Source organism: Pelobates fuscus, chromosome 2, assembly GCF_036172605.1.
Source record: "Pelobates fuscus isolate aPelFus1 chromosome 2, aPelFus1.pri, whole genome shotgun sequence".
Lineage (NCBI taxonomy): Eukaryota > Metazoa > Chordata > Amphibia > Anura > Pelobatidae > Pelobates > Pelobates fuscus.
In genome coordinates this window covers 187,127,432-187,153,301 of record NC_086318.1, presented here as the reverse complement: position 1 = coordinate 187,153,301, position 25,870 = coordinate 187,127,432, and the positions used below count along the sequence as shown (strand labels likewise).

General features: G+C 41.9%; 1 protein-coding gene across 1 annotated transcript in view; it reads right to left on the bottom strand.

Annotated features, from left to right (window-relative positions):
- The window catches only part of MEI4 (meiotic double-stranded break formation protein 4), a 200,011-nt gene extending 178,348 nt beyond the window's left edge, over positions 1–21,663 (bottom strand). The window contains exons 1-2 of the mRNA XM_063440745.1: positions 21,429–21,663; positions 1,884–2,437 (exon numbers count right to left, since the gene is read on the bottom strand). Coding sequence (XP_063296815.1) covers positions 1,884–2,437; positions 21,429–21,663 — 789 coding nt within the window. The remainder of the gene's footprint in view (positions 1–1,883; positions 2,438–21,428) is intronic.
- Positions 21,664–25,870: the final 4,207 nt, after the last annotated feature.

Here is a 25,870-nt window from a genome sequence, read left to right as displayed (position 1 = left end):
TATAGATTTAACTAATTCAAATATACATTCAGGGCCGCGGCACCTGGGGCTGGGCTGACAGCCCCATTCAGAACTGATCAGGCTCCTGTAATCCCGGCTGGCTAAGTGTGAGGCCCCATGGGAGCAGGGGGCGCCAGGCAGCCGACACAGCTCACACATGGCCGGCCCGGGATCATTAAAAAAAAAAAAAAGGGCGGTAGGGGTGGAGTCTAGCGTGCGGCGGGGGCGGAGCCTAGCTGCGGCGGGGTGGGGCGGAGCCTAGCGTGCGGCAGGGCTTAGAGTGCGGTGGGGGCCCTGGTAACTTCTGCATGGGAAGCAGTCCCTGCTTCCCCAACAAACAGCCTCCAGGAGCTCCAAGGGATGTGGAGGTAAAAAGCAGGTCAGTGTGTCTGTGTGTGACTGTCTGCCTGTGTGTGTGTGACTGTCTGCCTGTGTGTGTGTGACTGCCTGTGTGTGTGTGTGTGTGTGTGACTGACTGTGTGTGTGACTGTCTGTGTGTGTGGCTGTCTGTGTGTGGCTGTGTGTGTGTGTGTGTGGCTGTCTGCCTGTCTCTGTGTGTGTGGATGTCTGCCTCGGTGTCAGTGACTGTCTGCTTCTGTCTGTGTGTGTGTGTGTGTGTGTGCGCGCATCTGCTAGTGAGGGAGCCTCTGTGTGTGTGCGCCTGCTAGTGAATTTGTGTGTGTGTGCCTGCTAGTGAATGAGCTTGTATGTGTGTCAGTGAGCTTGTCTGTAGGGATCATATGTGTGGGTGCCTGTTAGTGAGCTTGTCTGTAAGGAGCATGGGTGTGTCGGAGCCTGTCTGTGGTGAGCATGTGTGTACAGTGAGCTTGTCTGTAGTAAGCATGTGTGTCAGTGAGCTTGTCTGTAGTGAGCATGTGTGTGTCAATGGGCTTGTCTGTAGGGAGAGTGTGTGCACATCAGTGAGCTTGTCTGTAGTGAGCGTGTGTGTGACAGTGAGCTTGTCTGTAAGGAGCATGGGTGTGTCGGAGCCTGTCTGTGGTGAGCATGTGTGTACAGTGAGCTTGTCTGTAGTAAGCATGTGTGTGATTGTGAGCTTGTCTGTAGTGACCATATGTGTGTCAGTGAGCTTGTCTGTAGTGAGCATGTGTGTGTCAGTGAGCTTGTCTGTAGTGAGCATGTGTGTGTCAGTGAGCTTGTCTGTAGGGAACATGTGTGTGTCAATGGGCTTGTCTGTAGGGAGAGTGTGTGCGCATCAGTGAGCTTGTCTGTAGTGAGCGTGTGTGTGACAGTGAGCTTGTCTGTAGTAAGCTTGTGTGTGTATCAGAGTTTGTCTGTACTAAATTTGTGTGTGTGCCAGTAACCTTGTCTGTGTGTGTCATTGAGATTGTCTGTCAATTAGCCTATTTGTGTGCATCAGTAAGATTGTCTGTGTCTGTGTGTGAGTATGCTTTACTGTATAATTTAATTACCCTGAAAGGACTAATATTTTGAATTAGAAGAAGAAATATATCAATAATATATATATATATATATATATATATATATATATATATATATATAAACACCCTACATAGCACAATGACTTATGGGGCTGGCATAGATTTTTTCCCAGGGCTGCTTCGTATCCCCAGTCCGGCCCTGTATACATTACATGAATAACATGCTACATCCATATCTACACACAATCTGTAATTCTAACTAGCACAGTATATAGAGCATTATCTATAATGTGACACCAAGTGATTTTTACAGTAAACTTAAAACCATGCACCTGAGGCCCTTCAGCTTCTGTATACTTCAGTTAAGGACTGTGTGGCACAGAGTGGTCATACCTTTGCAAATGTGTGCCATTCACATCTGTAAAAACCATATAATTTTTTTTCTGACGTATGCAATATTACAAAATAAAGTATACAACTTACCCTATTAATCCTGTCGTCTAATAATATACTCTTAATTAACTTTTTCTCAAAATCTTCTAACTTCTTCATGCAGTTTTGAAGGATATACTTAGATGTATATGAATCAGTGAAAAGTCTTCTAATAGTTTCGATTGCTTTTATTTGATATGTTGAAACAAATGGTTTGGGATTTCCATATAAGCTTATTAAGCCATTCAGCAGTCCAGAAACTGAATCTGTTATGACTCTACATTCATTTTCATGTTTTGCAAACTCTCCTAGAAAACGTCCTGCTGTTAGCTTCCCAAGTCCAAGTAGATGATTAAGAAACTGAATTTGATGAGACATTTGTTTTTCAGAAATAGGACTGAAGTGTGTAATTGAGAGGTTATTGGTAGGAGGTATAAAGTATGATTGACTTGTACAGGGGACGTCACACGAATTAGAATTTAGAGAATCATCAGTCAATGCATTTATCATTTCTTCATTAGAAATCACACACCCAGAGTCATTTTCTAATTGGCTCAATTGTTCCCCTGAATGTTCACATATTTCTGATATCAGACCACTGTTCTCTGCAATACAAAATATAATAAATATGAACATTCTTTTATGAGAGATTTTACTTAACGTCAAAATAACATTTACCTTAAAGGGACACTGCAGATAGGCACAAATGTTAAACCCTTTCCAACACATGAATTATTCTATTATATTTTTTACCAGCAAGGACTGTTTTCCTGCTGGTTAGTAAGGAACCCTAGGTTCTCAATACCTGAACTCGACTGTCAGCTGGGGCTACAATTAAATTGAATGATGAGCTGTGTACAGAGCTCAATGTGAACGTGTGAAACAGCTGTTTAAATTAGCTGAACTTCTCTGTTATTATGCACAACACTGGGGATTCTGTCTGAGCTAGGTCCACGAAGACTCTGGTCAAGTCTACCTGCAGCATTATGTGGGGTCAGTATTGAGCTCTGCATGCTGCCCAGTGTTGATCACTGTGTGTGATGATTGCTAGTGTGAACAAAAAATGTTAGGTCAGTTTATTACAAGGAGGGAGCTACCAACTCGCTGCTCCCTCCATGTTATATGTAAAAATAGAAGCAGCTCCCCGCCACTTCCTAACCCCCCATACCCCTTTTTACTCTATGGGGGTCAATATGACACCCACAATGACATAAGGGAGGTTAAAATCTCCCTGATTTCCTTACTTGCTGCCTGTGGCTGCTCACTTTGGTAAAAAAAAAATAATAAAATGGAACCCCTCCACACATCTAATAAAGTTAATCAATAAATAGGTGCCTTACAGGTTAGTCTCAAGATTTACCTGTCAGAGCACTCTGATTGGTTGGCTTAAACCAAGCATGTCAAACTTGCAGGCCACAATGAATATATTTGCAGCCCAGAGGTAGTTCTCTAATTAGGTGATTTAGGCGGCCGTCTAAGGCCTAGTGCTGACTGGGGCCTCGCAGCCGCCTAAATCACCTTAGGGCAGACTAACATCTCGGGCCCACACACTGTCACTCCCCGGCACACTGTCACCCCCATTCACACACTCTCACCCCATTCACCCGTTTCCACACACACGGTAACACAACATTGTCACCCCCCCTCCACATACACACTCTCATCCCCCCATACACTCTCACCCCAGTCACCCCCCCACACACAGTCATCACCTTAACAAATACACTCTCAAGCCTTCCACACACAGTCACCTCCCCCCACACTGTGACTACTTTTCTCATACTATCACACTCAACTGCCTTCAAATAACCCCCCCAATCCATGCACTCTGTCATGCTCACCTCCCCTCATCCTGTAACACTCCCTCCCCCAACCCTGTCAACCCCCCAACCCTGCCACACTCACCCTTTCAAATAATTTCCTTTAATCCTTATCCTTTCCTGTTACACTCACTCCTCTAACCACATTCACCCCAACCTTGTTATACTGACTCTCCAACTATGCCACATTCACCCTGTCACATTAACCCCTAATCCTGTCACACTTACCTCCCCTCACCCTGTAACCTCATCCAACCATGTCACACTCACCCTCCTTCATTTTGCCACATTCATCAACATTGTGTCTCATCCACTCCCTTCACTCACTGCCCGGTCACCCTCGCCCTGCCACAGTTACCCCTTCACTCATCTTGCCGCAGTCACCACTGAAGACAATCATAGATTATATGACAGGTGCTTATATTGGCGACTACCTGCAAGTCTTACCTGATCTGGGAGTGCTCGGGGGGGGGGGGGGGAGGGGGGTGTCCATAGAACAAGCGAGCAGATCAAAGTGTTTATCTATGTACAACTATCTCGGCGAGGCCTGGTGGAGCTGCCTGGCGGGAGAGGTGGATAATCTCCCGTCACACAGAATGCTGCGCCAGCTGTGCTTACCAGACAGCCCCATTTTCCCCCCCATTGGGTCGGTGGGGTTATCCCGGCCCCCACTGGCCTGCGGTCCGCAACACAGCAGAGCTCAGCGGCATTGCCAACCTAGCTTGCAACCCCCCAAACCCAGCCGATCAAATGCTACAGTGGCTTGAGGAACGCTTTGCCCGTTTTTGGGACTCCATAAAGGCACGTCAGATGTCCACTGCATCTCGACATCAAGAGGTTAGCTATGGGAGCGGGTACAGGGCGGAGAAAGAGCCTCCTCCGGACAATCATCCACCTCCTGTACGAGCACCTACCACCACAAGCCCGCTCAGGCTGAGGGCCACAGGTGGCAAGGCCCCAAGGCAGCATCCACATGGACGGAAGTGCTACCACTACCCGTTGCAATATACGACACAGGCCTTCCGCCCCTCCTCATCGGAGGACACAGGCTCTCAGCGGGTTTAGGTCTGTGGCACACAGTTGTAGGCCTACGACCCAGCCTGGGGCTGGAGGGAGCCCGGAATGCCACTCTCCTACAGACTACCCACTTCCAAGTTTTTTGTTTCCCAGACCTGGGAAACGGCTGACTGTTATTAGATAATTGACCAGCAAAGTTCCTCCTAAACTGTAGTCTTCACTTTACATTTTCCTGTTTTATTTTCTTTGGGCCTGTTGTCTTTTTAATTTTCTTTTGACCTACAAGAAATGCCTCCAGATCGTTCTCAGTGAATAATCTTTCATATGTGTCATCTACGCTACTTTTTTCACTCTATATTCTGAGCAACTGAATCTATTTGCAGTGTTTAAGCTTTAACCATTATTATATATGTTTTGTCTACACAGCTCTGCATTGGGTACCTCTTCTTCTAATTTACAAAAAAGTGATGATTACAACATGTACACATTTACTGATGGAAATGCGTATCTCTCATGACAATATGTAAATGTATGTACTGTTATTCTTGCTATAAACATGCACATCAAAAATAAAGAATTATAAAAAAGATACACAAAGTAAAATTTACTCATTTCACAAAGTGCTGTAATTTTTTGTATTTTTTAAAGGGACACTATAGTCACCAGAACAACTACAGCTTATTGAATTTGTTCTGGTGAGTAGAATCATTACCTTCAAGCTTTTTGCTGTAAACACTGTCTTTGCAGAGAAAATGCAGTGTTTACATTACAGCCCAGTGATGACTTCACTGGCCACTCCTCAGATAGCTGTTGGAGATCCTTCCTGGGTCATGGCTGCCTAAAATGCATCCAAACATTCAGTATCTCCTCTGCATGCAGACATTGAATTTTCCTCATAGAGAATTATTGATTCAATTAATCTCTGTGAGGAGATGCTGATTGGCCAGGGCTGTGTTTGAATCATGCTGGCTCTGCCCCTGACCTGACTCTTAAAGATGGGCTGTACTCCAATAACCTGTAAGTTCTGCTTACCCAAGAACATGTTCTCAGCAGTGGGCACATGGAACTTCACACCTGTCCAAGACCCTCATGAACTCCCTCATCAGCAAATACTATGAAGCACCAGGGATTACTTCCTTGACAAACAGTTAGTGCAGGTCCTGCACCATCTGCGCCAAGTGCAACCCAGGCAGGATGGAAAAAGCTCCCCCGAAGCATCTGGCCAAACCCCAATATCCTTTCCAAAGAGTCCAGATTGACCACATTCAAATGTCAAAGAATGGCCGGTTTGAAGAAGGACATGTTCTCAGGGTGGCCAGAGGCCTATCCAGTCACCAATATGACAGCCAAAACCACATTCAAACGCCTGCTCACCGAAGTTAATAGAAAGTGATCAGGGACCAGCCTTCACTGCATCAGTAACCAAAGAAATCTGGGCAGCACTGGGGGTGACTCTTGCATTCCACACACCCTATTACCCTCAAAGTAGTGGCAAGCTAGAATGTTAAAAATGGAAGAAACTAACCTGCCATGGCCAGAGCGCCTCCCCATTGCCCTGTTCAGTGTAAGATACACACCCAGAGGGAGGCTTGTCCCCATATGAGATCCTGTTCGGGTCAGCACCCACACTCGGATGCTATTTTCCCCAACAACTTCAGCTCCATTCTGATGTATTGGTTGATTATGTGACTGCTCACTCTCGTGCGTTGACCAAAATCCATGCACAGGTGTTTTCTTCCATTCCAGATCCCGAGTCTGACTCTGGTACCCATCGATTGCTCCCTGGTGATTGGGTCCTGGTTAAGAAATTTGTGACAAAACACTCTCTTGATCCAATATATGATGGTCCTTTCCAAGTCCTCCTAGTCACAGCCACTTCTGCTTAATTGGTCGGGAAAAGCATCTGGATACACGCTTCCCACTGCAAAAAGTTTCCGGCTCCAGAGGAGGTGGGCTGTCCTAAGCCATGATTGTCCTGCTTGTCCTTTCACTGCTAGGCCTGACAGGGGCCCAACAAGTAGTTATTACTAAAGATAAAAGTGCTGTCACATTCTGGTACAACTCATCTAACACACGTGTGGCTATCTTTGCATTTGACTATTGCGAGATTGTCAGTTGTCCATTCCCACACTCAATGATGCCAGCATTATATAAGGATATATAGACCCATATATATGTGTTACAGACAATTACTGGGGACAAGACTGTGGTAACTGGAGGGCAGTGGGTTGGAATGCAGGGCCAGATTAGGGCTATAAGCCACAGAGTGCCTTGAATAGGAAAGCTAAAAATGGGGAGTCGTTACTAAACAGAATGACTCTACGTAAACCGGGGGGGGGGGGGGAGCCTCATGAAACTCACCCTGAACATAGAGAATCCTTGTCCCGGCGATGCTGGCCGGTATATACTTGGGATGTATTGTAAAGGGATGGGTTCCTACAATAAACAGGGAAGCTTCTACCTCCAAGACATGTACCAATCACCTGAGTGGGTAGCCTCCCGACATGTAATAACTAACCCACTTAGACCCCACATCCTGACCTTCAAGGACATGACTGCCATAGCAAACCCCACATTTGAAGATACTATGGCTGCGGAAACTGGGTTCTGTGATACTAACCTATTGTTGGAATAGATGAGATATAATGCTAACAAACATAATAGAAGTAACTGCTATGTATTTGGAGGAGCCAGTCCCCACCTAGGTACCGTACCCCTAACCCTACCCCCTGATGTAGAAGTGTGTTTCCTGAGCCTCTTCACTAACACTGGGACCAGTCAGTCAGCGTGTGAATCATGGAAAAAGGAATATCCGATTTTAACCCCCAAACCAGATGAGGGTATCACCATATATCCATGGAACTATACATGCTACAGTATACACAAAGGAAAAGGCAGGTTTCTGGGAAATTTCACCGGCAGGTATTGTGCCACCTATAGCAAACTTCCAGCCACCTTGCTATATAAGCAGATTTGATCCCTGGGTGATATATACTGGATATGTGGGGATATGAAGATTAGGACAAGGTTGGAAGGCTTGTGGTGGGGAGAATGTGCCTTAGCTAAGGTTATTATGCCCCTACACATTATATCCAAAGGCCTACAACACACACTGGATAAGTCAGCACCGCACATTAGAACAATAAGAGACACTCCTGTAAGAGGCAGTTTCGACTCTCATTTGTACATAGATGCCATTGGGGTGCCAGATGAATTCAAAGCAAGGGACGAAGTTGCAGCAGGCTTAGAATCCATTCTTCCAATCATCACTGCTAACAAGAACGTGAATTGGATTAATTACATATATTGTAACCAGCAACGGTTTGTAAATTATACAAGAGATGCCCTTCAAGGGATAGCTGAAAATTACAAGCCACATCCCAGATGACTTTCCAGAATAGGATGGCCCTAGACATGATTCTAGCTGAGAAAGGAGGAGTGTGTAAATTGCTCCCGGACACTATGACATGTTGTACCTTCATCCCAGATAACACAGGCCCTAATGGTAAAGTGACCCTGGCAACTGAGAAATTAGTGAGTCTCTCGGAAGAGTTGAAAAAGAACTCTGGGGTTACTGACCCGTGGGATAGATGGTTCGTATGGATGAGAAGTTGGCAGCAAGTTCTGAACAAAATAGGTATAGCTGTCCTGGTGATTTTGGTTATCCTTGCTCTCATTGTATGTTGTGTTCTCCCTTGTATTAAAAAGTGTCTTCAGAAAATAGCAGATCAAGCAGCCACACCAGCTTTTATTCATCAAGAAATAGATGAGGAAGGCTACGATAAACCCTACACCCCATTGCAGTCCCTTCCCTCTAACTGCAAGGCAACAGTATTTTAGGGATAGTAGGGACAGCATCTGACTTCCCTCTGTGCACAGTCTGTAGCGAGGAGGGTGGTGAACAAGCCACCACTCGTCTCATGCGCAGCACGAAAAGAGTTCCGAGGCCTCTGGGACAGATGAGTTAGACCATAAGGGACGGATATTAGGGACAGACATAGCTGCTAGAAGTAGATGTAAACAGTAATTTTAAGGGGGGACTGTGATGGATAGAAATTAATGTGAGTAAAATGTCTATTTACTATGTGTACCTGTGCTCATTCATTACTCAAAATGGCTGCTAGAGCACCCCCTCCCATCGACCAAGACCCTTGTGTAGTAAGATGGCGTCTCCATCCGGACTAAGATGACGATGACATCAACACCCTGGAGGAAGTCCAACAAGATAAAACACTTAACATCTAACCAATAAAATGTCTACTTTACTAAAACACCTAACACTTAACCAATTGAAAAATGTACTTTCTGTATTTGCACACGTTGCATTTTTTTTGCCTTTTTAAGGGGCTATGCCGCCCCCTGACAATACACTTCAAAGTTTTCATTTTAACTGAACCTTGTTGTCAGTTTGATTTCTTCAGCGTGCATTCATCATTTCACTTTACATATTTGGACAGGGGCAAATATTCAAGCAAACACTTGGTTTGGTCTAAAACACTAACAGCCGTGGGAACAGCCCCTGTAGTACGGGTGGGGTTGAGAGGGTAAGAAAGGCTAGACTCTATTATTAAGAGAGTAGATAGCCACTCTGAGAGTAGATAGCCACTCTACTCTGAGAGTAGATAGGTAATCTGCCACTCTGATCGTCTGAACCGAAAAGTTTGCTGTCTCCCGGGTGCTCGGGTCTGGCATGTTGCCGAAAGAGCTAAGGGATTATTGGGTGGGGCTGGGGAGGACCCAGCTGTCATGTTCCATATTGGTACCAATGACAAAGTCAGAGGAAAATTGAAGGTCCTAAACAATGAGTTCAGGGAACTATGAAGTAAGCGAAAGAAAGAAACCTCCAAGGTAATGTTTTCAGAAATATTACCTGTGCCGCGCGCTACAGCAAGAAGGCAACGGGAGATTAAAGAGGCCAATGCGTGGCTGAAGTCTTGGTGCAGGAAAGAGGATTTGGGATTTTTAGAGCATTGGGATGATTTTGCGCCTGTATAGCTCAGATGGATTGCACCTAAACGGAAGAGGGTCTGCTGTGCTGGTGGTTGGGTGGCTAGAAGGTTGGATGAGATTTTAAACTAGTAGTAGGGGGGAAGAGTCAAAGCAATCTAGAATATGAAGATAGGATAGAAAGGAGATCGGCTTTAGCTCAGTAAAAGGGGATTGGAGATGGGGGGAGGGGAAAGCTCAGAACAGAGGAGGTATCTAATAATGATGAAAATTCACAAAAAGTACAAATGGCTCATGATAATTTTAAATGTATGCTTACTAATGCATGGAGCCTATATAACAAAATGGGGGAACTAGAGGCAATAGCATACACTAAACAATATGATATAATAGGCATAACAGAAACATGGTGGGATGAGACACATGACTGGGCAGTTAACTTCAATGGGTACACGCTATCTAGGAAGGATAGGAAAAACAAGAAGGGTGGTGGGGTATGTTTGTATGTCAACCATGAGTCAAATCTTAGGCATGTGGAGTGTGACGAGGAAAATGTGGAAGCTTTATGGGTAGATATCTGCAAAAAAGGGAAATCAATTATTGGTTGGGATATGTTATAAACCACCTAATGTAAATATTAATGAGGAAGAACAGCTGTTAGAGCAAATTGGGAAAGCTGCAAATCGGGGTAACATGTTAATTATTGGAGATTTTAATTACCCAGACATAAATTGGAATAGAGTGACTAGTACTTGAGCAAGGGGAATTAGGTTTTTGAATGTGTTAAATGACACCTTCATTGCACAACTGGTATAAGCACCAACTAGAAAGGATGCTTGTCTGGATCTCGTTACAACAAACAATGTTGATCTTTTGACCAACATTCAAGTAGGGGAGCATTTGGGAAATAGTAATCACAATATGGTAATTATTTAAATAAACTCAAAAAAGCAAAAGCATACTAAAAGTATACTAAAATGTATAACTTTAAAAAAAAAGTTAATTTCAATAAGACTAGGGCAGCTCTACAACATATCGACTGGTATAAACTCCTTAGTGAAAAAAAAAAAACACCAGGATAAATGGAAACTATTCAAATAAATATTATAAAGGTACATTTCTCACTATGTACCATTGGGTAATAAATATAAAAGAAAAAAATTGAAACCAATGTGGCTTAGTAGAGAAGTAAAACAAGTTGTAAACAGAACAAAACGTAAACAAAACCTGGCATTTGCGCTATATGTCTGTCCAACCGTAATTCACCTCTTTCATATTAAATGCACCCCCCCTTATTATATCTCATTTTATTCAGGGGAAACAGGGCTTTAATTTAACATCAAATATTTAGGTATGGAACATAATTTAATATAAAAAAATATATAAAAATATGGGAGAAAAAAATATTTTTTTAATTTTTTTTAGTTCTATGTGACATTTTAACTGTGGATGTCAAAATACTGTTTGCTTTTACTGCAATACAATACACATATTTGTATTCAGCGATGTCTCACATGTAAAACAGTACCCCCTACGTACAGGTTTTATGGTGTTTTGGGAAGTTACAGGGTCAAATATAGCGTGTTACATTTGAAATTGAAATTCGCCAGATTGGTTACGTTGCCTTTGAGACTGTATAGTAGCCCAGGAATTAAATTTACACCCATAATGGCATACCATTTGCAATAGTAGACAACCCAAGGTATTGCAAATGGGGTATGTTCAGTCTTTTTTAGTAGCCATTTGGTCACAAACACTGGCCAAAGTTAGCGTTAGCATTTGTTTGTGTGTGAAAAATGCAAAAAACGCCAATTTTGGCCAGTGTTTGTGACTAAGTGGCTACTAAAAAAGTCTGGACATACCCCATTTGCAATACCTTGGGTTGTCTACTATTGCAAATGGTATGCCATCATAGGGGTAATTTTCATTCTTGGGCTACCATAGGGTCACAAAGGCAACGTAAGCAATCTGGCAAATTTTTATGTGAAAAAAATGAAACACAAGCCTTATATTTGACGCTGTAACTTTTGAAAACACCATAAAACCTGTACATGTGGGGTACTGTTGTACTCAGGAGACTTCGCTCAACACAAATATTTGTATTTCAAAACAGTAAAAAGTATTGCAGCAATAATATCGTCCGTGTAAGTGCTGTTTGTGCGTGAAAAATGCAGAAAACGTCACTTTAACTGGCGATATCATCGTTGTAATACATTTTACTGTTTTGAAACACTAATATCTGTGTTCAGCGAAGTCTCCCGAGTAAAACAGTACCCCCCATGTACAGGTTTTATGGTATAATGGAAAGGTATAGGGTTAAATATAGTGCTAGCAAATTAAATTCCCTATACTTTCGGCATGGGTTGTCAGGCAGGTCCCGCTAATTGTAATTAATTAGGATACCTAATTATGTAAAATTATTACATAAATATATGTGTAGAATTAATATATGTATATATATACATATGTGTATATATACGTATATATATATATATATATATATATAATTTTTTAAAAATATTTTTATTTATATATAGGTATATATATAGTGATATATACGTATATATTTATGTATATAGATATATATATATATATTATTTCGTTCTACGTGTATTTTGATATAAATATATATATATATATTAATATCACAATACAGTTAGAACGAAATAACACACATCTATATATTTTTTAATTATTTATTTTTAAATATTTTTTTAATTTTATTTTTTTACGTATTTACATATATATATATTTTATATTATATATAAATATATATATATATAACAATAATTATATATATATTTAATCAGTATCAGTCTACGTGTAATTTGATATTAATATATATATATATATATATCTATTAATATTTAAATACACTTTGTGTATGTGTAAATGTGTAAATGTGTGTGTGTATGTGTATATATATCTAAGTATATTTTATTTGTAACTGTAATTTTTTAAAATTTATTTTTTTAACTAATATTTTATTATTTTCACAGGAGAGGGGAAGAGACAGTGTCAGTCAGTGATTTCACATCACTGGCTGACACACAGGATCAGTGATCACAGTGACTGCCTGTCACTGTGATCACCTCCTGCAGATTGGGTAATTGACCACAGGGGGGAGTGCCTGGGTAGTACAAGCACTCCCCCCTTCCAATCTGCAGGGGGATCATTGTGCCAGTTACATGTGTCAGCCAATAGGCTGACACATGTAACACTGATCGCAGTGACAGGCTGTCACTGCGATCAGAGCGCTCTGAGATCGCAGTGACAGCCTGTCACTGCGATCTCAGACTTAGCAGATCGCGGTCACTGACCCCAGGGGGACTGCCTGGGGGGCCAGGTAAGTCCCCCGACCGCGATCTGCAGAAGGGGAAAGCCGCCGGCCACATGTGTCAGACGATTTGAAATCGGCTGACACATGCTGAATACTGATCGCAGTGACAGCCTGTCACTGCGATCAGAGACTGCAGATCGCGGTCACCGGCCACAGGGGGGGTTGCCTGGGGGGCCAGGCATCCCCCCAGACCGCGATCTGCAGCGGGCGATTAGCGCCGGCCACGTGGGCGGCCATTATGGCGAGGACGTACTATTACGCCCGCCGGCGTTTAGAGCAGGCTCCTGCAGGGCGTAATAGTACGTCCTCCGGATTTAAAGGGTTAAAGAAAATTAATGTAAATAAAGCTCCGGGGCCTGACGGTATTTACCAACAAGTACTTAAGTGGGGAAATAAGTGAACCTCTGTATTTAATTTTTCAAGATTCTTTTGCTTCAGGTATTGTACCGGAGGATTGGAGGAAGACAGGAAGACAGAAAGACAGATGTCATTCCAATATTTAAAAAGAGTTCAAAATCCTTGCCTGGAAATTATAGACCTGTGAGCTTAACTTCTGTGACTGGGAAAATATTTGAAGGGCTATCAAGGGATAATATTCATAGGGAATAACTTTGTTATTAGCAATAATCAACAGGTCTTTATGAAACATAGATCATGTCAAACTAACCTAATTGCAGTCTACAAAGAAGTAGAAGTATAGATCACGGTGTTGCAGTGGATGTGATCTACCTGGATTTTGTCAAGGCATTTGATACGGTTCCTCAAAATAGGTTAGTCCTCAAACTAAAATAAATTGGTCTAGATGAATAGTCTTGTTCTTGGGTAGAACATTGGCTTAAGCATAGAGTACAATGAGTTGTCATTAATGGTAAATTTTCAGGCTAGACAAAAGTGGTAAGTGGTGTCTCTCAGGGTTCTGTTTTGGGACTGCTTCTATTTAACATATTTATAAATGACCTTGAAATAGGCATTGAAAGACATGTTTCGATGTTTACAGATGACACAAAACTTTGTAAAGTAATAAAATGGGTATTTTAAAGTAAATGGGTATGAGCAGGATATTGCTTTGTTGCAGAGGGATTTGGATAGATTGAGGGACTGGGCACTAAAATGGAAGAGAAATGCAAAGTTATCCACTTCGGGGTAAAGAATGCACAAGCACCTTACACCCTAAATAGTAGTGAATTAGGGATAAAAAGGAGACAATTGCAGCTTCCACCATTAACCCCCCTTCTGATGTCCTAATGTTTTTTTATATATAACCATTGAAATTTGCTTAGTTCTGTAATTTCCTTTTGTGGTATAGTGTGACTTCACCCGTTTTTGGCGCGCAAGTCACAAAGCTGTCTTTACAAAATAGTATATAATCTGTAAGCTTACACAATAAAATAGGGAAGTAATCTTTGAATCAAAAACTGTCTGACTTTCTCCGAGCAGCTCGTAATAAAAGTGTCAATTTGGTTTCCACCTGAACATCTTCGGGTAAATTAATATATGTGTCAAAACAAATAAGGAAAGATTTGGTCATTATTATAGACCAGCGGTTTCCAAAGTGTGGGTCGCGACCCACTGGTGGGTCGCAGGGCGATTCCCAGTGGGTCGCTCTGACCCACACATCCAGGGCCGCCGGGGAGTCAGGAAGGCAGACTGACACCAGGAGGGAGCCCGGCGGCTTGCCCTGTATGCCGCCAGGCTCCCACCAATCAGTCTGCCCAGCACCTGTAACCCCTTCACTCCCTACCCTTCCCCCAATGTAACCCCTTCACTCCCTGCCCTCCCCCAATGTAACCCCTTCACTCCTGCCCTCCCCTCATGTAACCCCTCCACTCCCTACCCTTCCCCCAATGTAACCTCTTCACTCCCTACCCTTCCCCCAATGTAACCTCTTCACTCCCTGCCCTCCCCCAATGTAACCCCTTCACTCCTGCCCTCCCCTCATGTAACCCCTTCCAACCTTGCCCTCCCCACACTGTAACCCCTTCACTCCCTGCCCTCCCCATGTAACCCCTTCACTCCCTGCCCCCTCCCCACACTGTAACCCCTTCATTCACTGCCCTCCCCAATGTAACTCCTTCGCTCCCTGCCCTCCCCATGTAACCTCTGCCCTCCCCCAATGTAACCCCTTCACTCCCTGCCCTCCCCACACTAACCCCTTCACTCCCTGCCCTCCCCATGTAACACCTTTACTCCCTGCCCCCCCAAGTAACACCTTCACTCCCTGCCCTCCCCAATGTAACCCCTTCACTCCCTGCCCTCCCCAATGTAACCCCTTCACTCCCAGCTCTTCCCCTGTGTAACCCCTTCACTCCCAGCCCTCCCCCATGTAACCCCTGCACTCCCTGCCCCCTCCCCACACTGTAACCCCTTCACTCCCTGCCCTCCCCAATGTAACCCCTTCACTCCCTGCCCTCCCCCCATGAAACCCCTCACTCCCTGCCCTCCCCACACTCACCCTGCCCTCACTCCCTGCCCTCCCCCCATGTAACCCTTTCACTCCCTGCCCTCCCCAATGTAACCCCTTCACTCCCTGCCCTCCCCATGTAACCCCTTCACTCCCTGCCCTCCCCCCATGAAACCCCTCACTCCCTGCCCTCCCCACACTAACCCCTTCACTCCCTGCCCTCCCCCCACGTAACCCCTTTACTCCCTGCCCTCCCCACACAGTAACATCTTCACTCCCTGCCCTCCCCACACCGTAACATCTTCACTCCCTGCCCTCCCCACAATGTAACCCCTTCACTCCCGGCCCCCCTCCCCACACTGTAACCCATTAACTCCCAACCCCCCCACTGTAACCTTTTCTCCCCCTGCCCCCCCACTGTAGCCTTTTCTCCCCCTGCCCCACACTGTAACCCTTTGCCCCCCCCCCGCCTGCCCACCCCTTCTCCCCCTGCCTGCCCACCCCTTCTCCCGCTGCCGCCCACTGTAACCCTTTCTCACTTTGCCCTCACACTGCCCCCCACACTACCAGCACACACACTTCCTCCCACACTGTCACCATCACCTCTCCCACTCACTGTCACCCTCACATTCCTGTCTCTGCGTGTATGTGTATCTGTGTGTCCTTTTGTGTCAGTGTGTGTGTATTTGTGTGTCTGTGTGTATTGTGTGTCAGTGTGTATCTGTGTACATGAGTGTCTGTTTATCTATGTGTGGGAATCTAGGTGCCAATGTGTGTATTGCTGTGTCAGGGTGTGTATTTGTGTGTCTGTTTGTGTCTCTGTATGTGTGTGTATATGTGTATACACTTCACACATACTCCATACAAGAAAACATGCTTACATTCAAACACATATTGTGTATATGTATATTTTATAAACACAATACACACCCTGCATCCACTACACAAACACACACACACTGCATCCACTACATACGTACTGCAAACGCAAACATTACATACAAACACACCCCGGCATTAAAACACTAAAATTATCTACAAACACCCCTTCATTTAAACACCAACACTCAAAAAGCACACCTGCATTTCAAGTCCGACACTACATACAAACACCCATGCTTTCAGACGCAAACATTACAAACAAGTACACCACTACATTGTTGAAGTTCTCCGACAGATGGAGATCTACCTTTTGGCCACACTTGCACTAAAGGTGAGCCCAGAAAACATATTTGCACCAGGGCACTCTCTACATTAGTTCCACCACTGGGATAATCAATGTAAGGTGCCTGGATGAAAGAGCAGGACACAGCACTTCTGATTCTGAGTCTGTGAGTTAGCAGTTCTATGTCTCTAAAACTGATTGTCATGATGTGCAAAGTTTCTACCTCTAAAACTGCCATGATATCCCAGAATTATGCCTCTAAAACTGCCATGTTATGCCAATTTTATGCATTTAAAACTGATTGCCATGGTGTGCCAATTTTATGCTTTTAAAACTGATTGCCATGGTGTGCCAATTTTATGCATCTGACTGTTTGCCATGGTATGCCAATTGTATGCCTCTGAAGCTGATTGCCATGATGTGCCAAGTTTATGCATCTAAAAGTGATTACCATGATATGCCAAGTTTATGCATCTAAAGCTTATTGCCATGCTGTGCCAAGTTTATTTATTTAAAGCTGCCATGATGTTCCAATTTTATGCCTCTAAAACTGATTGCCACGATGTTCTGAATTTATGCCTCTAAAGCTGGTTGCCATGGTGTGCCAATTGTAAGCCTCTAAAACTGATTGCTATGGTGTGCCAATTGTATGCACCTAAAGTTGCCATGATGTACCAATTTTATGCATCTAAAGCTGATTGCCATGGTATGCCAATTATATGCATCTAAAGCGGATTGCTATAGTGTGCCAATTTTATGCATCTAAAGCTGACATAATGTTCCAATTGTGTGCCTGTAAAGCTGATTGCTATGGTGTGCCAATTGTATGCCTGTAAAGCTGATTGCCACGGTGTGCCAATTGTATGCATCTAAAGCGGATAGTGTGGCAATTGTATGCCTCTAAAGCGGTTTGCCATGGTGTGCCAGTTTTATGCCTCTAAAATGAATTGTCATGGTGTGCCAATTGTGTGCATCTAAAGCGGATTCCTGTGGTGTGCTAATTGTATGCCTCTAAAGCTGATTGCCATGGTGTTCACTTTTTAAAATATGCATTAAAAGCCAGTGGGTCTCGAAAAATTACCGTTTTGAAAAGTGGGTCTCGGCCCATAAAAGTTTGGGAAGCCCTGTTATAGACAATAAACTAGGCAACAATATGCAATGTCAATTGGCAGTTGCTAAGGCCAGTAAAGATAGTCATGTATAAATAGGGAAATAAATTATCAGGATGAAAATATAATTTTGCCTCTTTATAAATAAATATAAAGACCACACCTGGAATATGCTGTGCAATTTTGGGCACCTGTTCTAAAGAAAGATATCATCGCACTAGAAAAAGTGCAGAGACAAGCTACAAAATTGATAAAACGAATTGAGCATTTTTGTTACAAAGAAGGGTCAAACTATTTAAATCTCTTTAGTTTGGAAAAACAGTGCTTGAGAGGGGATATGATAACATTATACAAATATATTTGGGGCCAGTACAAACCATTATCTGGAAATTTATTCATAAACAGGGCTATACATAGGACACAAGGTCACACATTTAGGCTGGAAGAAAGCAGAGTTCATCTAAGGCAAAGAAAAGTTGTTGTTTTTTACAGTAAGAGCAACAAGGATATGGAATTCTCTGCCTGAAGAGGTGGTTTTATCAGACAGATACATACAGATGTTTAAACTAAAATAAAAACGGGAAAAGGGATAGCTCTAAAATCCAACAAAATGAAAGATAGTACAACCAAGTGCAGCTAAAAATCACCCAAGTCACTTAAAACACTTACATACAGTTGAATATAAGGATAGGATGATTGCTTACACTATGGTGGATGGTTCTTTTGGTATTGTTGTAAAAGCACCTAGATATTGTAAACATAAAATGCCATCATAGAACAGTATGTGAGCCCTTATGTAAGCAACGTAAGAACAAAGGAGGACAGGTGAGTATATATAAGAAAATGTATTTGATCACGAGAAATGGAAGGGCTCTAACTATTGTGAGTGTTCCAAGTTATTTTAACCTTTTATCTTTGTACATACATACTGTCCTATGATGGCATTTTATGTTTACAATATGTAGGTACTTTTACAACAACACCAAAAGAACCATCCACCATAGTGTGCGCAATCATCCAATCCTTATATTCAGATGTTTAAACTGCAATTGGATAAAAACATAACATACAGAGATATAATTTATAATTAGTAGTGTAGAGAGTGAGGATGTCCAGTGTCAGTTAGACAACTTTTTTTTATACTGTACGTTTCTAAATAAACCTATGTTTCTATGAAATCTGAAGTTTTAGGTTTTTTGGGCCCACATGAACTTAAACCTTGTTTATATGGCCGCGTTAGCAGGCCCGTCGCTACCGGGTAGGCAAACCAAGCAATTGCTTGGGGCCCCAAACTGGCCCGGGGCCCCAAGCAGAGCCGGTGCTTCCTACAAGGCTTCTCTGTATAGAGCGCTCAGGTGGCTGCAGCACTCCTGTCTCGTCACCTCCGTCCTCCCCTTCCCTGTGGCCAAGCTCCTCTTCCTCCTGGCTGTCAGTACGGCCGGGTACCGTGCGGTACAGGAGATTCAGTTTTAGATAATTTGCACATGTTTGTGAGAACTGAAAAATGTTAATGTGAGTGTGTGTATGTGTTTTAAGTATGTTGTGTGATGGGATTCCAGCATGGTCAAAATTTAGTAGGCCGAAATCTCCACATGGCATATGCTAATTAGTATCTGATTACAAACATTTGAATGAGTCACCAGTGTACTGAGCATGTACGGAAGTGGATAGTACATTCCTTTGTCTGTAAGTGCCATGTGGTCTGCCCATATAAGGTGATCCTGAATAACCTTTGTGCTGATTGGTCTGAGGAATATAGGAAGGGTTATACTGTATGGGAGGGGATATGCTGCTAAAAAAAAGGCCTCTGCACCATGCTTTCTGCTCTCAGATATTTTTGGAACAAGAGTTCATCTGAGACCCGATCGGTGAGTAAATAAAAGACCTGTTACTTCCTGAATAGACTTGTGTCCATCTCTCTACGTTTGCCTTCTGCAATTGATTACGGTAACATTTCGATTTAGTTATTGTGCACTTTTGTAATGTATATTTGATTTTATGGCACAGTGGTGTTTTTTGCAAATGTTTAATTGTTGAAAATGTTCAAATTTTATGCACAGTATATGCAACCTTTTTTATTTATATAAAGTGTGGGTGAACTTAAACTGTATGGCTATGCTGTGGTTCCTGTAGGCTTTGCGTGCATGTGGGAGGGGGGGAGGGGGGGGGGGAGGGATTGGGGCGGCCTCCATGTCCATTTTGCTTGGGGCCCCCAAATTCCTTCAAACAGCCCTGCGTTTACAAACAGCTACAAACGGCAAATGAAGCAACGCAAGAACAAAGGAGGACAGGTGAGTATATATAAGAAACTTTCTTTGACCACAGGAAATGGAGTGGACTTAAGCTCCTCCTTTGGTCAAAGTAGGTCAAGAACAGGAAAAATACATAAGACAAAGTTGTCCTTACTTTGTCTTATATTTTAAAGATCAAAAATAAGAAAAGAAGAGGAAGTGATTGGGGAAAGGTAAGTTCTTACCAGGCACCTGCACTTTTCTTGGTTTGCATTGACATGCTAAAATGCAAGTTCATACGTCTGGATTAGCATACCAACTCATACCAGGTTTGACATTATTCTCTGGTGTTCTACCTCTTTTCTTAAGGAACATAAATTACATGAAATTTAAACTGTTCAAATTAACAGAGAAAGAATAATTTAAATATTCCTCATGACTACATAAGTAAATTTATATTTGTATTAAAGTAATACAAAATTAAAATACAACTCAAATCCACATTTAACAAAAGACACGTTGCAGTCACTCTTTGTTTATATTTTTAAAATATTTATATTCTGGAGACTATATCTTCAGATATTGATACTTTGGAAAGAGTTCAGGGAAGGGCTACTAAACTGGCTCATGGATTGCAGGATTAAACGTACCAGGAAAAGTTCAAGGATCTTAACATGTATAGCTTGGAGGAAAAACAAGACGGGGGATATGATAGAAACATTTAAATACATAAAGGGAATTAACACAGTAAAGGATGAGACTATATTTAAAATAAGTAAAACTACCACAACAAGAGGACATAGTATTAAATTAGAGGGGCAAAGGTTTAAAAATAATTTCAGGAAGTATTACTTTACAGAGAGGGTAGTGGACGCATGCAATAGCCTTCCTAAAGTGGTTGAGGTTAACACAGCAAGATAGTTTAAGCATGCGTGGGATAGGAATAAGGCTATCCTAGACTTACAATAAGGCCAGGGACAAATTAAAGGGACACAATAGTCACCAGAACTACAGCTTGAATTTGTTCTGGTGAGTAGAATCATTACATTCAGGCTCCTTGCTGTAAACACTGTCTTTGCAGAGAAAATACAGTGTTTACATTACAGCCTAGTGATAACTTAGATGGCTGTTAGAGATCCTTCCTGGGTCATGGCTGCCTAAAATGCATCCACACATTCAATGTCTCCACCCTTGCATGAAGATATTGAACTTTCCTCATAGAGATGCACTGATTCCATTAATTTCTATGAGGATATGCTGATGAGGATACTGCCTCTTTGTCAGTCTCAGCCAATCCTACTGGGAAGCATGGTAGTGGGCAGGTCTAAAGGAAACAGGGACAAGTAAGCAGCTGCAGACGTGAATACAAGTAAGATTGTACTATATTTAGGGAGGCATGAGGGGGACAGCTGGGCTAGATGGTGGTTTTAACCCTATAGGGTCAGGAATTTATGTTTGTGTTCCTGACCCTATAGTGCTTCTTCAAATTATTTAGAAAATTGGGCAGACTATATGGGCCAAATTGTTCTTATCTGTCGTCACATTCTATGTTTCTATGTTTCTTACCTTTTTCTGAAATTAATCTTGAATTAATTTTGGAGAGAAGAATTTGCTGCCGCAAGTGATGAACTTCAGCTTCCAATTCTCCAACTTTTGCCCTCCAGTTGACATTTTCATAAGAAACAAGATTTGACAAGTGTACAGTATACTCTCTGCTACTTTTTTCTTCTGGTTTCGATCTGATGATTGCGATTGCCAGTGCCAGCTTTGCAGTCATCTGATACCATGACTGTGTGTCCATTTTCTGTTACATCCTTTTGGGCAATAAATACATACATAAATACTACTACTACTACTAATTATAATAATATTAATAATAATAAATAAACAAACAAATTAATTAAAGAAACGAGAAGGGATAGGATAGAGAGAAATAGTGCAAGAAAGAGCAAAGGGAAAGAAAAAATACAGAAATTGAAACCTGTATTATGGAAAAATTATTTAATTGAAGGATTCTGAGTACAGTAAATGTTCAATGGTTTATAAATGTTTTCAGAACCCCAAGGTTACATTATTTTACCACAATACACAGAACACTGATGTGCATATTTAACCCCTTAAAAACAGCATGCATACTAGCACGCCCCGTTAATTGCCACACCCCCTGGCCTGGTATACTTACCTACCGCTGCAATCCTGATCGGGGGGACTGCCCAGCAACAGTAAATGTACAGTTGTAATCAAAATTATTCAACCCCAATTGAAAATCAGGTTTATTGTTATAACTTACACTTTCAGCTGTTTGCAATGAACAAATCAAACAAAATCAATTTAACACCTTAAGGACCAAGGACATATCAGGTACGTCAGACAAAAAACGGTCTGTACCTGATACGTCCGTGGGAAATTAGAGCGCTAGAAGCGATCATGATGCCTTGATGTTGAGGCATCGCTGCAATAAACCCCTCACTGCCGGTGGCCCCCAGAGAACACTGGGTGATCCCCCCGAAGTGAGGCAGAGCATCGGAAGCCTTCAGACAGGCTTCCGATGCTCTGCCTGTACTGAGTGCCCCTGGGGGTCCTAAATTGCAGAGGGGGGACTAGCACAGACAGTCCACCCAAAAAGAAGGACGATTGCCGGCAGGGATAACGGCGGCGATCGGTAAGTACATGGGGAACGGGAGGGAGGGATAGGGAAGGAGGGTAGAGGGTTAATTTTAAAAAATATATATTTAATTATTTAATTTTTATTTTGACATTTACTGAGTGCTTCGACCCCTTGAGGCACTCAGTACAGGCAGAGCATCGGAAGCCTGCCTGAAGGCTTCCAATGCTCTGCCTCACTTAGGGGGGGATTCTCTGGGGGCCACCGGCAGTGAGGGGGCTATTGCAGCGATGCCTCAACATCGAGGCATCATGATCGCCTCCAGCGCTCTAATTCACCGCGGACGTACCTGATACATATACACGTATTATATGTGTGTGCATATATATATATATATATATATATAATATAAATAATATTTGCTGAATCTGTCCATGACATGTCACACATTTTTAATGTTAGCTTATACTTTTTAGAATTCTGGGTTATGGTCACTTTCTGATATAATTTTCACTTTGTGTGGCACTTTTTGACACATAGTCTAACACACTTAGAAATTTTGGCAAGAACACTTTTACACACATGCACTTGTTCACTTGCTGCAGTTATTAATTAGATTTGACCACCTATAATATGGAATACCATATCATACAGTATTATAACTTGTAACAGGTTAGAACTGGGCAATCTCATGTTAGGTCACGGAATTGAATAGACCGTCTTTCTAATTTATATGTACATCGGTTTCCTAGCAACCACGTTCACGTCATCACGTTCTATGCACATCACGTCATGACGCACGGCACTCACTTCAGGGTTTCGGAATGAGGGGATGAGGGAGTTCATCACCACTGGTGACTACACTTAATATTTTCTTATATATAGATTTACAGTAGGTTCATACATCGATCTTGAGGAAGAACCGAATGGGTCAAAACGTCGATCGAATGGATGTAAACTTTTTTAAGGATTAAAGTACCACATCACTTGATAAAGACCATAGAGTGCATCTTTTTTTCAAATAATATATATATATATATATATATATATATATATATACACACACACATACATACACATGTATTATATATAGGTGTGTGTGTGTGCATATATATGTATGTGTATATATATATATATATATATACTGGGGAAAAAAACATTCATAAAAAACAAATAAAAACACTAACTTTGCCCAGCGTTTGTGACTAAGTGGCTACTACAAAAGACTGGAAATGCCCCATTTGGCATACCCTGGGTTATCTACATTTTAAAATGGTATGCCATAATGGGGTTATTTCACATTCCTCGGCTACCATATGGTCTCAAAAGGCAACACAGACCCAGCAAACAAATCTGGCAAACTGAATTGGGCAAGCCCTATATTGACCCTGTACCTTTTCAAAACACCATAAAACCTGTACATGGGGGTATTGTTATACTTTGCTGAACACAAACATGAGTGTTTACAACAGTAAAACTTATAACGACTATGAAATCACCAGTAAAAGTGCATTTTTTTTGTGTTAAAAAAATGCAAAAAACAAATATGAACACTAACTCTGGCAAGCATTTGTGGCTAAGTGGCTACTACAAAAGACTGGACATATCCAATTTTGAATATCGTGGGTTGCCTACTTTTACATATGGTATGCCATGATGGGATTAATTTTCATTACTCAAAGGCAACAAACCCATAAAACCTGTACATTGGGGGCACTGTTGTACTCAGGAAATGTTGCTGAACACATATTGGGGTGTTCTTTGTCAGTAACACATAACGGGAACTGAGAATCCATGCCTAACGTACAATGTGAGAGAAAAATAACACAACAAAATTACTACCCAAAGGTTTGACAAAGACTGGTGGAAGAATTAGTGCATGGAAAATGTTAAAATACCACCATTTGAAATAACCTAGGGTGTCTACTTTTCAAAAATATATGGTTTGAAAGGCGTAAATTAAATTGGTCGGCTTCAAAAATGTCCCAAATAGGACATGGGTGCATGATGACCGGCTGTGAAAGTTCCAAGTTGGAAAACTGGAATGTGCACCCTCCAAATAAGGTCTTATAGCCCCCATAAAACCCGACACACCTGTACATGGGTGGTTTCACTGTACTCAGGTGATGTTGCTGAACACATACTGGGGTTTTATTTGGCAGCAACTCTTCAAGTTCTCCGTACATGTATTCTTAAATTGCTATGTGTGTCAAAAAAACTACCAATATTCTTTTTTTTTTTACATTTGGCATAGATTGGTGGTAAGATGGTTGCATGAAAAGAGTAAAAATACCCCAAGTTTAATACCTTAGGTTGTCGTCTTTTTAAAAAAAAAAAATACATGTGAAGGGTTATTCAGGGATTCCTGAAAGATATCAGTGCTACAATGTAACGTGCGTTAATTTTGAAAAAAATAAAAATGGTTTGGAAATAGCAAAGAACTTTCCAAAAAAAAGCTAAGAACATGTTAACATTGGGCATTTCTAAACTCAGGACAACATTTAGAAACTATTTAGCATGGGTGATTTTTGGTAGTTGAAGATGCGTTACAGATTTTGGGGGTCAAAGTTCGAAAAAGTGAGTTTTTTACATTTTTCCATAATATTTTATAATTGTTTTTATAATAAATTATATGATATTATAGAAATAATGGTATCTTTAGAAAGGCCATTTAATGGTGAGAAAAACGGTATTTAATATGTGTGGGTACAGTAAATAAGTAAGAGGAAAATTACAGCTAAAAACAAACACCGCAGAAATGTAAAAAGAGCCCTGGTCCTTAACAGTAAGAAAATTGAAAAAACAGTCTGGTCATTAAGGGGTTAAATAGCTCAACACAACGGATGCTTCAAGTGGTTTCCCCAAATTCAACTGAAAATGTAACTTATAATAACTTTTCCAGTCTCAAAATTATTCAACCTTTTCATTAAAAACTTGTTTTGTACATAGTAGAGCACTCTTTTTCTGTTATGAACTGCTGCAAACAAGATACATAGCCAGACACCAGCTTCTGGCAGCATTCTTGAGGAATCTTAAGCCCATTGCTCATGAGCAATGGCATCCAGTTAAGTAATATTCTTGGGTTTGCGTGCTGTAACCTCCTTTTTCAAATCCCACTAGTTTCTGTGGGATTGAAATCAGGCGACGGTGCTGGCCACTGAAGAATATTCCAGGACTTCTTCTGCAAGCAAGCCTTGATGGAATGTGTAGTATGATTGGGGTCATTGTCTTGTTGGAAGGTCCAATGATGCCCAAGCTTTAGCTTCCTCACAGAAGGAATGTAATTTTCTCCAAAGATTTCCTAATACTTCAATGAATCCATCTTTCCTTCAACATGCTGCATGTTTCCAGTGCCAGAGGATGCAAAGCAGCCTCAGAGACTCACTGAGCCACCACCATGCTT